This window comes from Lepisosteus oculatus, chromosome 14 (genome assembly GCF_040954835.1).
Source record: "Lepisosteus oculatus isolate fLepOcu1 chromosome 14, fLepOcu1.hap2, whole genome shotgun sequence".
Classification (NCBI taxonomy): domain Eukaryota; kingdom Metazoa; phylum Chordata; class Actinopteri; order Semionotiformes; family Lepisosteidae; genus Lepisosteus; species Lepisosteus oculatus.
In genome coordinates, this window is record NC_090709.1 from 53,137,024 (window position 1) to 53,149,446 (window position 12,423).

General features: G+C 44.0%; 1 protein-coding gene, 2 long non-coding RNA genes and 1 other non-coding gene across 4 annotated transcripts; 2 read left to right on the forward strand and 2 right to left on the reverse strand.

The window, feature by feature from the left end:
• The first annotated feature begins 588 nt into the window (after positions 1-588).
• On the forward strand, positions 589-2,081 carry LOC138242658 (zona pellucida sperm-binding protein 3-like). The gene is made up of 7 exons (XM_069198211.1): positions 589-598; positions 707-923; positions 1,001-1,118; positions 1,317-1,406; positions 1,487-1,560; positions 1,732-1,914; positions 1,990-2,081. Exons 1-4 carry the CDS (start codon positions 589-591, stop codon positions 1,356-1,358), a joined length of 387 nt encoding a protein of 128 aa, XP_069054312.1. The 3' UTR covers positions 1,359-1,406; positions 1,487-1,560; positions 1,732-1,914; positions 1,990-2,081.
• A 2,038-nt stretch (positions 2,082-4,119) lies between these two features.
• trnah-gug (transfer RNA histidin (anticodon GUG)) lies at positions 4,120-4,191 on the forward strand. Its single transcript has one exon. It is a non-coding gene; the product is annotated as a tRNA-His (tRNA).
• Positions 4,192-8,143: 3,952 nt separating this feature from the next.
• On the reverse strand, positions 8,144-9,759 carry LOC138243440 (uncharacterized). The gene is made up of 4 exons (XR_011192128.1): positions 9,652-9,759; positions 9,061-9,119; positions 8,839-8,953; positions 8,144-8,273 (listed from the first exon to the last, which is right to left on the reverse strand). It is a non-coding gene; the product is annotated as an uncharacterized lncRNA (long non-coding RNA).
• A 919-nt stretch (positions 9,760-10,678) lies between these two features.
• On the reverse strand, positions 10,679-11,432 carry LOC138242481 (uncharacterized). Its single transcript, XR_011191620.1, has 3 exons — positions 11,247-11,432; positions 10,994-11,128; positions 10,679-10,744 (listed from the first exon to the last, which is right to left on the reverse strand). It is a non-coding gene; the product is annotated as an uncharacterized lncRNA (long non-coding RNA).
• Positions 11,433-12,423: the final 991 nt, after the last annotated feature.

Consider the following 12,423-nt stretch of genomic DNA (forward strand, 5'->3'; position numbering starts at 1 on the left):
GAAGCCGGCAGCCGCCCCTTACCCGCCTACATCAAGAGCGTCCTGTTTCCTCCCCAGCGAGGGCGGCAGCCGGCTCGCCCGGCCATCGGGGGCACCTGAGGAGTGGCTGTGTGGTGCGACTCCAGCAGGCTGTACGTGAGGGTCAGTCGGCTCCTGTTCGGCTTCAGCTGTCGGCCATCGGAGGTGACCTTGGGCAACTGCAGCGTCAGCCGAACCACACGCAGTTACTTCTACATCATCTACGGGCTTCACGAGTGCGGCACCGAGCGATCGGTAAGCGGGTCTTCATCTACAGGCAGTGTATCGACGTGAGCTGTAGGGCCAGTGTCGGGGTTGCCTTTCCTGGGAATATCCCTTCCTCTGTGACCCTGCAGGTTGTCCAGGGCCGCCTGGTGTACTCCAACACTCTCCGCTATGCCCCGCCCTCCTCCAGTGCACCTGTGCATCGCTTCATTCCCTTCTCTGTGCCGGTCAAGTGCTCCTACAACAGGTAGGCAGGGCTCTGCTGCTGAGAAGCCACTAGGAAAGTGTCCAGATGCCCCTCATCCCCTCTGTTCTGCAGGTTCCACTACTCCTACAAGGTTGGCTATGTCCCCACGTGGGCCAGGAGAAGGACCTTCTTCAAGGACCTGAAGAACAAACACAGCTTTGTGCTACTCAGCACCAACTGTAAGCTCCTTGAGTGAGTGGCTCCTCCTGCCTGCAGGGGGTGCTGTGTGCAGGTGTAATGCTGCCTCTCTCTCTCCAGCCCGCTGGGTCCGGCTCTCTCCTAAGGATGAGTACTTCCTGGGTCAGCCCATGTACTTCCAGGCCACTGCCTACTTTGCCACAGCAGAGCAGAGGCTGTACATCCACTCGTGTTATGTAACGGAGAAACCAGACCAGCACTCCCAGCCCCGTTTCCCTGTGATCGACAACTTGGGGTACAGCCACTTCTGGGAGGGGAGGTGGGCAGGAGCCCTGAGAGCCTGCAGGGGTTCATCCTTGTCCTTGTCCCCAGGTGCATGGTGGACAGCAAGGCAGATGGCTGCCTGTCCAGGTTTGTCCCCTCCAAGCAGAAGGATGTGCTCCGCTTCACAATTGATGCCTTCCTCTTCCAGAAGAAGCTGTCCAGGAAGGTACTGCTCTCAAAGGCTGCTCGGCCTTCTTGCTCTACTGATCCATGGTCTGCTTTCACATCCATGATCTAGATGTGAACCAGACTGTGGCAGCTGTAGTGCCTAGAGCTGCCAGCTTGCCTTCACTGATGGCAGAAGGTCCTTCTCTGTCCCTCTATTGGCCTTGATCCCTTAATGCTGTGACCTTCCCTCTTGCAGCATGAAGTGACTGAGCTGTACATGCACTGTGGCTCCTGCTAAAGCAACACCAGGGACCAAGTCCTGCACCTACAACAGGGAGGCTAAGAGGTACTTCTGCAAGGAGCCTGCTGAGGGTGCTCTGGGACATGTCAGGTTTAGGCCTCACCTGTCCTCCTCCTCTCCTCCAGGTGGGAGGAGCTGTATGGTGACCATGAGGCCTGTGCCTGCTGTGAGTCCAGGTGTGCTGGCAGTCGGAATGAAGGTGGGTCTGGTTCTCTATCCCTTGTGGATGCATCTCTGCCCAAGAGACAACCATGCTTGGACAACTGAGGAATGATCCCGTGCTGGACAAAGGGACTGTTTAGATGAGTAGCATCACTGTGGGTCTCTGGGTATAGCGGATCCCTCACTCCTGGGTGTTGCTTGTCCACAGGTACCAGGAGCCTGGTGACCAGCAGTCGGGTGGCTGTGGCACCAGTAGAAGCTCCTCTGGATGTGGGAGCTGACTGGACTGAGGATGAGGAAGGAGACCCTCGGAGCTCCAGTGAAGATGCTGAGAGCACCAGTGAGGATGTGGAGGGAGCAGAGGACTTTGGAGATGTTGGCCAGTGGACAGGTAGGGTCTGGCAGGAGGAGCTCCTGTAGGGGTGGTGTCCTGCAGTTCAGCTGGATTGTTCTCCTTCCTCCCCAGGTGCCTGAATGAAGGCTCCAGCCTGGCCCTTGTGACTCTCCTGCCTCCACTTGCCTTGTAATGGCAACATTTCAATAAAGCTGTGAAAGACCCTTCTGCCTGCCCTTGTTTCTTTATGGTTTGAATGGGGTGGAGGAATTCAAGGGAAGTGAGACCCATTAATCAATGGAAGTATTTGTGGGGGTTCCCCTTTCAAGAATGCTTCCCGTATTGCTGCCAATGAGGACTGAAAATGGGTGGAGTAATAAAGCGTTGTAGTGGGGGAAGATGGCCGCACTATTCCTTAGGCAGGGCATTGTGACTTTTTTTTTTTTACTGTGGGAGAGACAGAGGTGTTCAATATACTGGAAATCCTCCTGTTTCCGAGATGGGTAGTGCTTATGGAGTGTGAGTTGCTACTGTAGTGCCCAGTAAGAGTGAGATCTGGTGTCCTATTCTAGGCTGCACAAACTGACTAAAAGAAACGCAAGGAAAGAATTGTCACCAGGGGCTTGGTGTAAAGTAGGCCTTCCCATCCTTAGCAGAGGAACAATACTGGTGCACAAACATCAGTGAATAATTGTGCAGTTAGAATCTCTGAGGTCTTGTCTTATGGGTGTTGGTTTCACAGTAGTGGTATTGGACAGTCATGGGGAAGTATTAGGATTGAGACTGGAGAACCCAGTACTTGACTGGGAAGGCGGGTGTTCACAACCACCTCTACCAGCAGCACAGACTGTGTAGATTGAGACTGAATGCTTACTACACAAAGCCTCTCCACTGTTTCAGTGTCCCATGTCATGAATTTCAAGTAAATTCTAGTCTCCCGTTGTGACTACCTATAATTTGCACAAATCCTGCTGGCCCACTAACACTGTTAATTGTTAGCCCTACTGCAATGCCCTATTAAAGTTTCAAGGATTTAGGATAAACTATTTTATATAATGGTTCCAAAGGTGGCTTCGCAAAGCACTTGTCTTAATTACAATAAGAATACACAGGAAAACACAATTCCAATAGACAGAGGAGACCATGGATGGTGGTACTAAGGAAAGTAGAAGCAGAGGGGTAAAGAATGGAACCAGTTCAGTAAAGGCTCTTCTACAGAACAAGGTGTTGAGTCTGAATTTGAAGGAGTTTAGGGAAGGTGACTCTGGTATCCTTGGGGTGAGAGTTCCAGAGCATGGGGGCATAACAGGAGGAGGCCTTGTCACTCATACAGTGTAGATGGGCGTGGGGGACAGTTAGGAGACCAGAATAAGAAGAGCGAAGGTTCTGAGGTGGGGAGTAGGGTGATAATAGATCAAACTGCTACTGAGGTGCAACTGAAATGTGACGGCATGTTCTACAATTTATGCAAGAAAGGGTAATGTTAGGCTTTTATGGACCGTTGGTACAACAGCAGTGCTCAAGGATTCATTTCTTATATTGAGGACAATGGGTTATATACCCATCGTTCTTACCAAAGGATCAGAGACCTTTTGCTATATAAAAAGACTCCTTTCCACCACTAATTTATACAGGTTTGGTTCATTTGGGTTTTATCAGTTAAACATTTCAGTGAAGTCATTGTCCTGCTCGCGGCCGAGCCCGACACACTGTACCATCTGGTTTCTGTCGCTGGGCGCTCACCCTGCGGTCCATATGGGTCCTAATGCCCCAGTATATGGTAGTGGCAATTTCCCTAAGGAAACAAATACTCCACATTAGTCTGAATGCCACATTCTTCATTGGTCCCATTACATCACAGAAAAACAAAACTACTCACTCTTTAATCTCGTCTAATCCAAGACGCACCGAATATCACAGTCTTCTTTTAACACGCGTGCTGTGATTCCTCTATGTAGCAGAAATGACAACCGAGGAGCCGAGAGATTATTTCAGCATTTCGCGTCTGAACGGAAAACACAAACGACCAACTTGGAATGACTTGCTTTTGACGCTTTTCAAAGCCTTCTTTGTGCACGACGACTGCGCCACCAAGCAAACTACATAAATATGAGAAAACACGCAAGAGAGTTGTCACTCAGAGTGTTGAAGGGTCGATGTATACTGGGGATCAGTTGAAATGCAACGTCAGGACTTTTCCGAATTATGTCACACGAAGAGAGCACAGCCCTTTCCACCCTGCCGCGTGTGTCTCGGTAACTCGCTGTGATCGTATAGTGGTCAGTACTTTGCGTTGTGGCCGCAACAACCCCGGTTCGAATCCGGGTCACGGCAGAATAGGGGCGTCTGCTTTTACTACTCGCACGAAAGAAGGCAAATAAAAGCCAATCGATGTGAACGAACGGCGCTTTACAGAGGAGTACTGCCTGACTGGATCATTGATGAACGACAGAGGCCACTCCGACCTCTTCTCGGTTTTCTTCAATGACTTACTAAGGATCTTCTTCACATTCGCCCATGCAGGGGAAGCCAGTTACACCAAAGCAAACGCAGGAAAGTGCATTTCAAGCAGAGACCAGGAGGGACTTGTTTACACCGAGAGTGGGCGGAGAATGGAACAATGCGCCCAGCCCTGTTGCTGGAGCCGATTCTTGATGAGCTCTTGGGCTCACTAAGAGGCCCCCGCTGGATGCTAATCTTTCTGTTGTTCTTGCAGGTCCTGCGCTGCTTTTGAGCCGACAGAGCTCGTCCTGGTTTGTCGGCACAGCCCAATTGCAAATGATCGGCTCCGCGTACAGAAGGAACGTGCGTTTGGTACAAGAGTGCACGAAGGCACCGGAAATACATTGGGAACAAATGACCGGTCGCTCAAGACCTCTGTGAAGTACAGGAGCGTGCAAAACGAGGCTGTTTACACATTGTGAATGCTTTCTCAGCCTTTACTTTTTCATTTATATGACATTTTTTTGACCAAGCACGAATATTCTTTTGTCCATATCTTCGCAACGGAAGCACAGAACGCCTTCAAACCAAATGCATTTTAAGGACCACGACATGTGGATATTTCCACCGGGGTAAAGTTAGCTCGAAGTTCGAAAACGATTTTGGCACGCCTGTAGCGCTTTCACGAAACCTCTTAGAATTGCGAGAATGCTTGTTTTGTGTATAAAATACATTGTGGATGCTTTCTCAGCCTTTACTTTTTCGTTTTTATGACATTTTTTTGACAAAGCACGAATATTCTTTTGTCCATATCTTCGCAATGGAAACACAGAACGCCGTCAAACCAAATGCATTTTAAAGACCACGACTTGTGGATATTTCCACACTCTTTACATCAAACTATCAGTGAGCTAATTATCTTTTTTTAAACCTCCGGTTTTTCATCGATGCGTAATTACGCACGAACTGGAACCCGGGGGACCGCTGTGTGCACACGTTCACAACGCGAGAAATACTGTTCAAATCGCTTCGTGCGAAAAACCCGTATATGACCATAGGAAGCAGAACAGCGCAGTCTCCCATTACCCAGACTGTAATCACGGGAATAAAGCTTTGTTTGACTTCTGAAACCCTTCCTTTACGCCCTGTTTTCATTCAGGTAAGGGTCAACTATATTGAAAATACTACTGACAGCAGGAAGATTAAAATATTCTTTACTCAGCATCTTATTAAAAACAGCTCCCATGATGTTCAAACCGATTTTTTACACAGAACACTGACACAGCTTTGCATTCTGAATCTCTTTTTCTCATGCTTTTATTTAATATGGCACAATGCACTGGGATAGGGGTATTCTGTTCACAAACCAATAGCATTTAAACCACAGCACCCACAATGCTGCAAGTGTTTTGCACACTAAGCAGGTCCTCTGACTTTTCCCAGCTTTATTTTGGGTTGTGGAACCTTTCTTTATATTTTTTAGGATTTTCTGAAGATAACACTACAGGTGGGATGGGTGGGTTGTCTTCATGGCTCAATAGCATTTCAAATACAGCACCCACACTGCTGAAACCAAGTGTTTTACACACCAGACAGGCCCCCGAACCTCATACAACCTTACTGTGGCTGTGGCCCCTGTCTTTATTTTGTAATGAGTTTCTGAAGATAACACTACAGGTAATACACTGGGACAGGTGGGTCGTCTTCATGGCTCAATAGCATTTCAAATACAGCACCCACTCTGCTGAAACCAAGTGTTTTACACACCAGACAGGCCCCCAAACCTCATACAACCTTACTGTAGCTGTGGCCCCTTTCTTTAATTTTTTATGATTTTCTGAAGATTACACTACAGGTAATACACTGGGACGGGTGGGTCGTCTTCATGGCTCAATAGCATTTCAAATACAGCACCCACTCTGCTGAAACCAAGTGTTTTACACACCAGACAGGCCCCCGAACCTCATACAACCTTACTGTGGCTGTGGCCCCTGTCTTTATTTTGTAATGAGTTTCTGAAGATAACACTACAGGTAATACACTGGGACGGGTGGGTCGTCTTCATGGCTCAATAGCATTTCAAATACAGCACCCACTCTGCTGAAACCAAGTGTTTTACACACCAGACAGGCCCCCAAACCTCATACAACCTTACTGTAGCTGTGGCCCCTTTCTTTAATTTTTTATGATTTTCTGAAGATTACACTACAGGTAATACACTGGGACGGGTGGGTCGTCTTCATGGCTCAATAGCATTTCAAATACAGCACCCACTCTGCTGAAACCAAGTGTTTTACACACCAGACAGGCCCCCGAACCTCATATAACCTTACTGTGGCTGTGGCCCCTGTCTTTATTTTGTAATGAGTTTCTGAAGATAACACTACAGGTAATACACTGGGATAGGGGGGTGCTATTCATGAGTCAAAAGCTTCATCACAACATCTGAAAATTTTAGATTTTACATTCTTTTTATTTCCCATGTTTCGTTTAGTTTTTTCCTAATTTCACATTTTAAATAAGCTATATCTGTAATCACAATGAAGGTGTGGTATGCAGTCTTGATGATGTGACTGTGTAACCATCAGGCACGAAGGAGAGAAAAACAAAAAACTCCAAAGGAGAAAAAAAATCTCTGGGGGTCCAAGGCCTGATGGTTGACCTCCCCTCCAGGTCCTGGTTGTGTATGACAAATAGTTACTAGAAACAGTTCACATGCACAACCATGCAGATTGACACGGTGAATTCTATTTCATATATTATGTGAGACTAGATGTTAATGTTGAGTGTGTCCCATCCACTGGGTTGAGCAGTACAGGATCTTGAGTTTTGTAGGCTGGGTTCCTTGCTTCAGAAATCCAGGAGGATCCCTTGTCATGGGGGACGGAGCTCAATATCAACCAAAGGCACCGAAGAGAGAACAGTGGCAGGCATGGTGTGGAGAAAAAAAAAGGGTTAGACACAGAAAAAACAATTGCAACGTGGTTGTCTACTTACCCACTTGATATCTATGTTTCTGCACCTCCTAAAGAATTAGATCACTTGGGATAAAGAAGACTACAGAGACGATGTAGAAGACTACAGCATTGTTAAATATGCTTGTAGGTATGGGGCATCCTTAAAAAGGTCTGACATATATTTCCACAATTTAGGGGCTGTGTGCCTAAATGCTCTGCTACGTGCTTGCTATTGTTAACATAATCTGTTCATTGATCTAGACAGCATCCTACAACTACCTTAACCTTACTGTAAGAAAAGTATCACTTTGGTGTCTAGGCTGTTCTTTTTCATGAGTCTCCACTCCTGGAGATGTACATGGTACGATATTGAAAGCCAGTGGGGTTCGGACTTCGATGATGCAATTGTGTTTTATTGTTCCGGTTAGAATCCTTTTAGCACTGTGCCCTGTCTGAAGGTAGATAGAGTACTGTTTTGGAAACCTAATAAAAAGGAATCACCCTAGATACACTTCTATTTGATAGAAGCCATTTTTCTTTGATCTTTCTCACAACGGAGTGGAATTTCTTGATTAATCTATCTTACTAGGATGGATACAATTTTATCTGGAAATCTTTCACATAAATCATGTCATGGTGACATACTGTCGTTTTACATTTCTTTGCACTACTACAGTGATGTTAACAGTGTGTAGTGATCATATTTTAAAGGGACTGTGTTGTGTCATGATTAACGTTTTTACTGTTTTCATACAGACTTTGTTTGGTTTCTGGCAATAGATAACAAATGGTTTCTAGTGATTTTGTGTTCTAGTGTTTTTCATTATTGTTTGGCAAAGTGTACGAAAGTTTACTCTTACCCAAGATAAAATTTTTTGGGGGATATTGAAACTTGTACTTACGTGTCTTTTGGAGGTGAATTCTGCTGAGAACACGTTGACAGTCTTCTTGAGTTTCCAGCATGTCTTTTATGTAATGCTCGGGAGTAGGGGGTGGATGCTCACTCATCAACAGTGCCTGAAATATAAAACCGTAAGAAGGGTTACGAACTGCAAAGGATCCAAGGAGTATAAATGGGTCACAAATCAAGATCTAGGTATTTGCACAATTTGCCAGATCTCTCTTAATCAAACTCCTTTTTTCTTACTTTGTGTTTTTACAGCAAGACGTTATATTGTTTCTGTGCTAAATGGCAAGCTCTTTTAGGTGTTCATGGTTGTGTCTTTGTTTCTATACTATTGGAAAGAAACCTAGTAAGTGATTTGATGCATCCATGTCTAATCATTAATCTGACACAGTAATTCTATCTTTGAGATGCCTGTGTCATGTAATAAATTGCACAGATTATCAGTAATCTTTTATGTGTGCCTTCTTTGGTGTGTTTTTTGAAAAGTTATCTCTAATTTATAGAACCATTAATGCCAGAAGACAAGCCTGCAATCCAAACTTCTTAACAATAACAAACAATTATACCGTCCACTGAAATATGTCATCCTACTGTATGTTTCTGCTGAATCTAAAACTACATGTCCTGCTTAAAAAACCCTTTCATAGTGATAGTTTGCATGCAGAGCATACTCACCAAACTGGGGTTGGCAAAATGTACATATCCATGTTACTTCATTCTTTGCGCTTTCATACTCTTCTTTTGAGATGCACAATTCATGGAACCAGTTTTCACAACTGTCACACTGAATCTACACGGACAGTAAACCTTATATCAGTTCAGCTATCACCTTTCACTGGCATGTTTTGTTATTATGTGCTTACATTACACATACAGATAGAGATGATGTTCACTTACCCAGTTTGTCTGCCGCACTGGTGTTTCTCCACACATCAGGCACATGTCCTGGAGAGGAGCTATAATAAACATGCCAAATAGACTGATTTTTCCAATGTTATCTACAGATCATTGTTGCATAATTGAAGACAGTTTGATAGAGACCTTTTCGTATGCACTTTCCTGATTAGGTGTTCTACTGCTTCTTAAACCGCACATTGTCATGTCTCAGAATACTCCTGTCAACACCTGTTACCCTTTTTTGCGTCAGCGTGTGTTGCTATGATTTTAAGGGGGCACATGATAACACAGCTATCATGTTTCAGTTTGCTTTGCTTCACTATGGGCAATTTAGACCCACACTTTTCCCAGACAATGGTTGTGTCAACCACGACGAAGGCCAAAGTGTCATTGAATTTTAACTGTGTGAAATGTGATTTAATTAACTTTTCATCACTGTGTTATATAGTACAAAAAGAATACCCAAATGAGTTCTGCATATAAATAAATTGAGAATCTTTTTCATCCAGACTTGTTACAGAGAGAGAACATGCTTCAGGAAAATAATATACACCAAGAAACGTAGGCAATGAGGATCAAATGGTACAATACCTGAAGCCTCAAGAATTCTGATTGACAGGTCTTCCCGCAACTTTCTCATTTCTTTGGCACTGCTGTTTATTTCGATATATGTTGGAATATCCGGGAAATTGTTAATGATGTCTGCGCCCATCTAACAGACAAAAGTTTGTTTCAATTATTTCCCTAAAAATCTCTCATACAATAGTTTTAAGTCCAAAATTTCGGCGTGGAAAGGTTATGCTGACCTGTATCACAAAGACCCCACAGCTTGAGGCATCTGCTTGCCTGGTGTGACCAATCACGCTTGGGTGCCAGTTGATATTCAACCAGTCTTCTTTTCCTAGGACATTCCTTCGCATCTTAAAAAAGTCCCTGTGAATCAAAACAATAGGTTATTGATAAATGAGGAAATATTTGTCATGCTGAACTTGAACCTGAAATGTATGTGTGCCCCTGCAGAATTTCACCACGAAACTAATGCTTGATTTCTTACCTGAACCTTTTTGCCGCTGCAGTGGAGTCTCCCATCTCATCACTCCCCATAGGGTCGACCACAAAGACTTTCTGGGATGGAGAATACAGATACTGCAAGAAACAAAGGGCCCATCATCAGACATGAAGTTGCATTTAATGTGGGGCCAGACACACAGGCAGTTTCAGGAGTTTTATGTTGTTTAAACAAAGGTTTTTAATATTTGAATATTTTATATATATAATATTTATATTTATATATTATTTAACATTTAATATTTTGCAAACCTCGGCAAAGACAGTCAGGAAATGACCTAACAGTACTTTTTTTCCTACATGACACTTTGACTTGTTTGGTTGTCTGTTCATTACACAGCAGTATTCACAATAATAATTTAGGAAAAGTGCACTGTCACCATTGCCTTGGACACTCACTATCAATGTCCACCTTTTTTAACAGGAGAGGAACACATACATTGTGACTTTGTAATTTTTTTAGATGCAACAAGGATAATCACTTGAACTGTAATGGTTCCAGGTGTAATTATAAACCTACGCTGTTTTGGATTACCTGCACCACACTTACCAACAATTTCCAGTGGACACCAGTGTTAAAAAAGCTAATAATGGCTTCATAGTTTTCAAAGTTGACCTTTAATGAAAAGAATGACAAGATTAGTACAACAGGCTGCCTCACAGGGATGGTGTGCTACCTTTGAATTTTGATTTCTGACTATAAAGGTAGTTTCTTTAGGCAGCACCATGGGCACAGTTGTGACCTGTTTTGATTGCTTGTAGCTCTCCTTGTTTCTCTATTGATAAAACAATCATCAGTTAGTGAAAAACCATGTTTGCCCCCTCACGAATGTAATCCATCAACATTTGTGTTTGATGTCCTTACCTTGGACAAACGTTGTCTAGCCATGCGCTCTCTATTCCCACTCATGATTACACCAGTTGTGTAGTGGTTCATTAGGAAAACCTTCTTCCCCAAGTCCATGGATTCTTTCGCTACTTGAAAGTAACACTCAATGGTCTTATGGAAAAAGCAAACACAATTGAAGAAGATGTGATTTCACGCACTCACACACATTTGATTACACAAAAGCTCAGAAACCTTAACAAATGCATGCAATCAAACTCTTTCATCTTACCTCGCCTATGAGCCACTCATCTGGTTTCAGAGACACAAACTCCGAGTGTCTGAGAATATATGTGTCTGCACTGTGCATGGATGGCAAAACTGCAACCACTAATTCACTCGGATTGATGTTCCAAAGGGCGTGTACCTAAAAAAGATTTACCAAGCCAAAAGCATACACAAGAGATCACTGGACCTAACATAATGAAAATTGAGATTACACACCACAAGTATAACACAAGTATGTCAACAAGTATAACAAGTTAGAGAGAAACGACAAAGAACACCTACAGTAGTAGAAGATGACATTCATAAGCTCTGAAAAAGAAGTGAATGTCCACACAGAGAAATATTTGAAATACAAATCCTACCTTCTTTTTGAAATCTGTTTTCTCTTTTATAAGTTTTGAGATGGGGCGTGCATCACAGTGTGGTGTGATCACTTCAGCCATGCCCACGGCAGCTTGCTTGGGTGACACTTTCCTTTCTTCTTTGTGCTGCCATTCTTTATATTCTGTGGTTCCTGCTTTCCCCTGCTGTACTTGCAGGCCGTTGCTGTCATCTGGCGATTTTTCATTTGTTTCAATATTTCTATTGCTAACTTTTTTTTCCTGTGTTCTCATTTTTTTGAGGATTGGAATTTTCTGTGGTGCGCTGTAGAATTTATTTTTTGTTTCTTTGCCTACACCTGGTGCTCTCTTTGCCCATTGTTCCTGTGCATGTTCATGACGTGTCTTAGTGGTGATCAATGGAGCCGTCAAAACCTTTTTGGGGAGAGCATTTTGGATTATATGTTCTCTGTACCGGCCTTGGAGGGATTGTCTCATTATCGTAATAAACTCTGCTGGCCTCAGTTTCCTCCTGTGCTGAAGTATTGAATGCTTGACAATGCCAAACCAGGTCTCAACATGACAATTAGTGGCTCTTGTTTGTGCTACCTCTGACATTGATATGTCTTTTTTGCTGTCTGAAGCATATCTTGCCAGGTCACCCAACAAAATTCCACTCCACAGTGGAAATAGTGTCATGTATCTTTGCAACAGAAATCTTATTATGTCTTCACAGAAATAGGGGTTCACATTGTGTTGTGTCCCATAGTCATCATGTCCTTGAGCTGATATGCTGTCTTCATAAATACCTTTGAACTCCACAGCGAAAGGAGAGCGGCCCAGGCTGCCTCTCATTTTTGG

What these genes read in the sequence shown, in the direction of transcription:
- LOC138242658 (XM_069198211.1), top strand. An exon ending in CCTGTGATCGACAACTTGGG is followed by an intron (nt 924 to 1,000) that starts GTACAGCCACTT and finishes CCTTGTCCCCAG; the next exon opens with GTGCATGGTGGACAGCAAGG. An exon ending in AGAAGAAGCTGTCCAGGAAG is followed by an intron (nt 1,119 to 1,316) that starts GTACTGCTCTCA and finishes TCCCTCTTGCAG; the next exon opens with CATGAAGTGACTGAGCTGTA.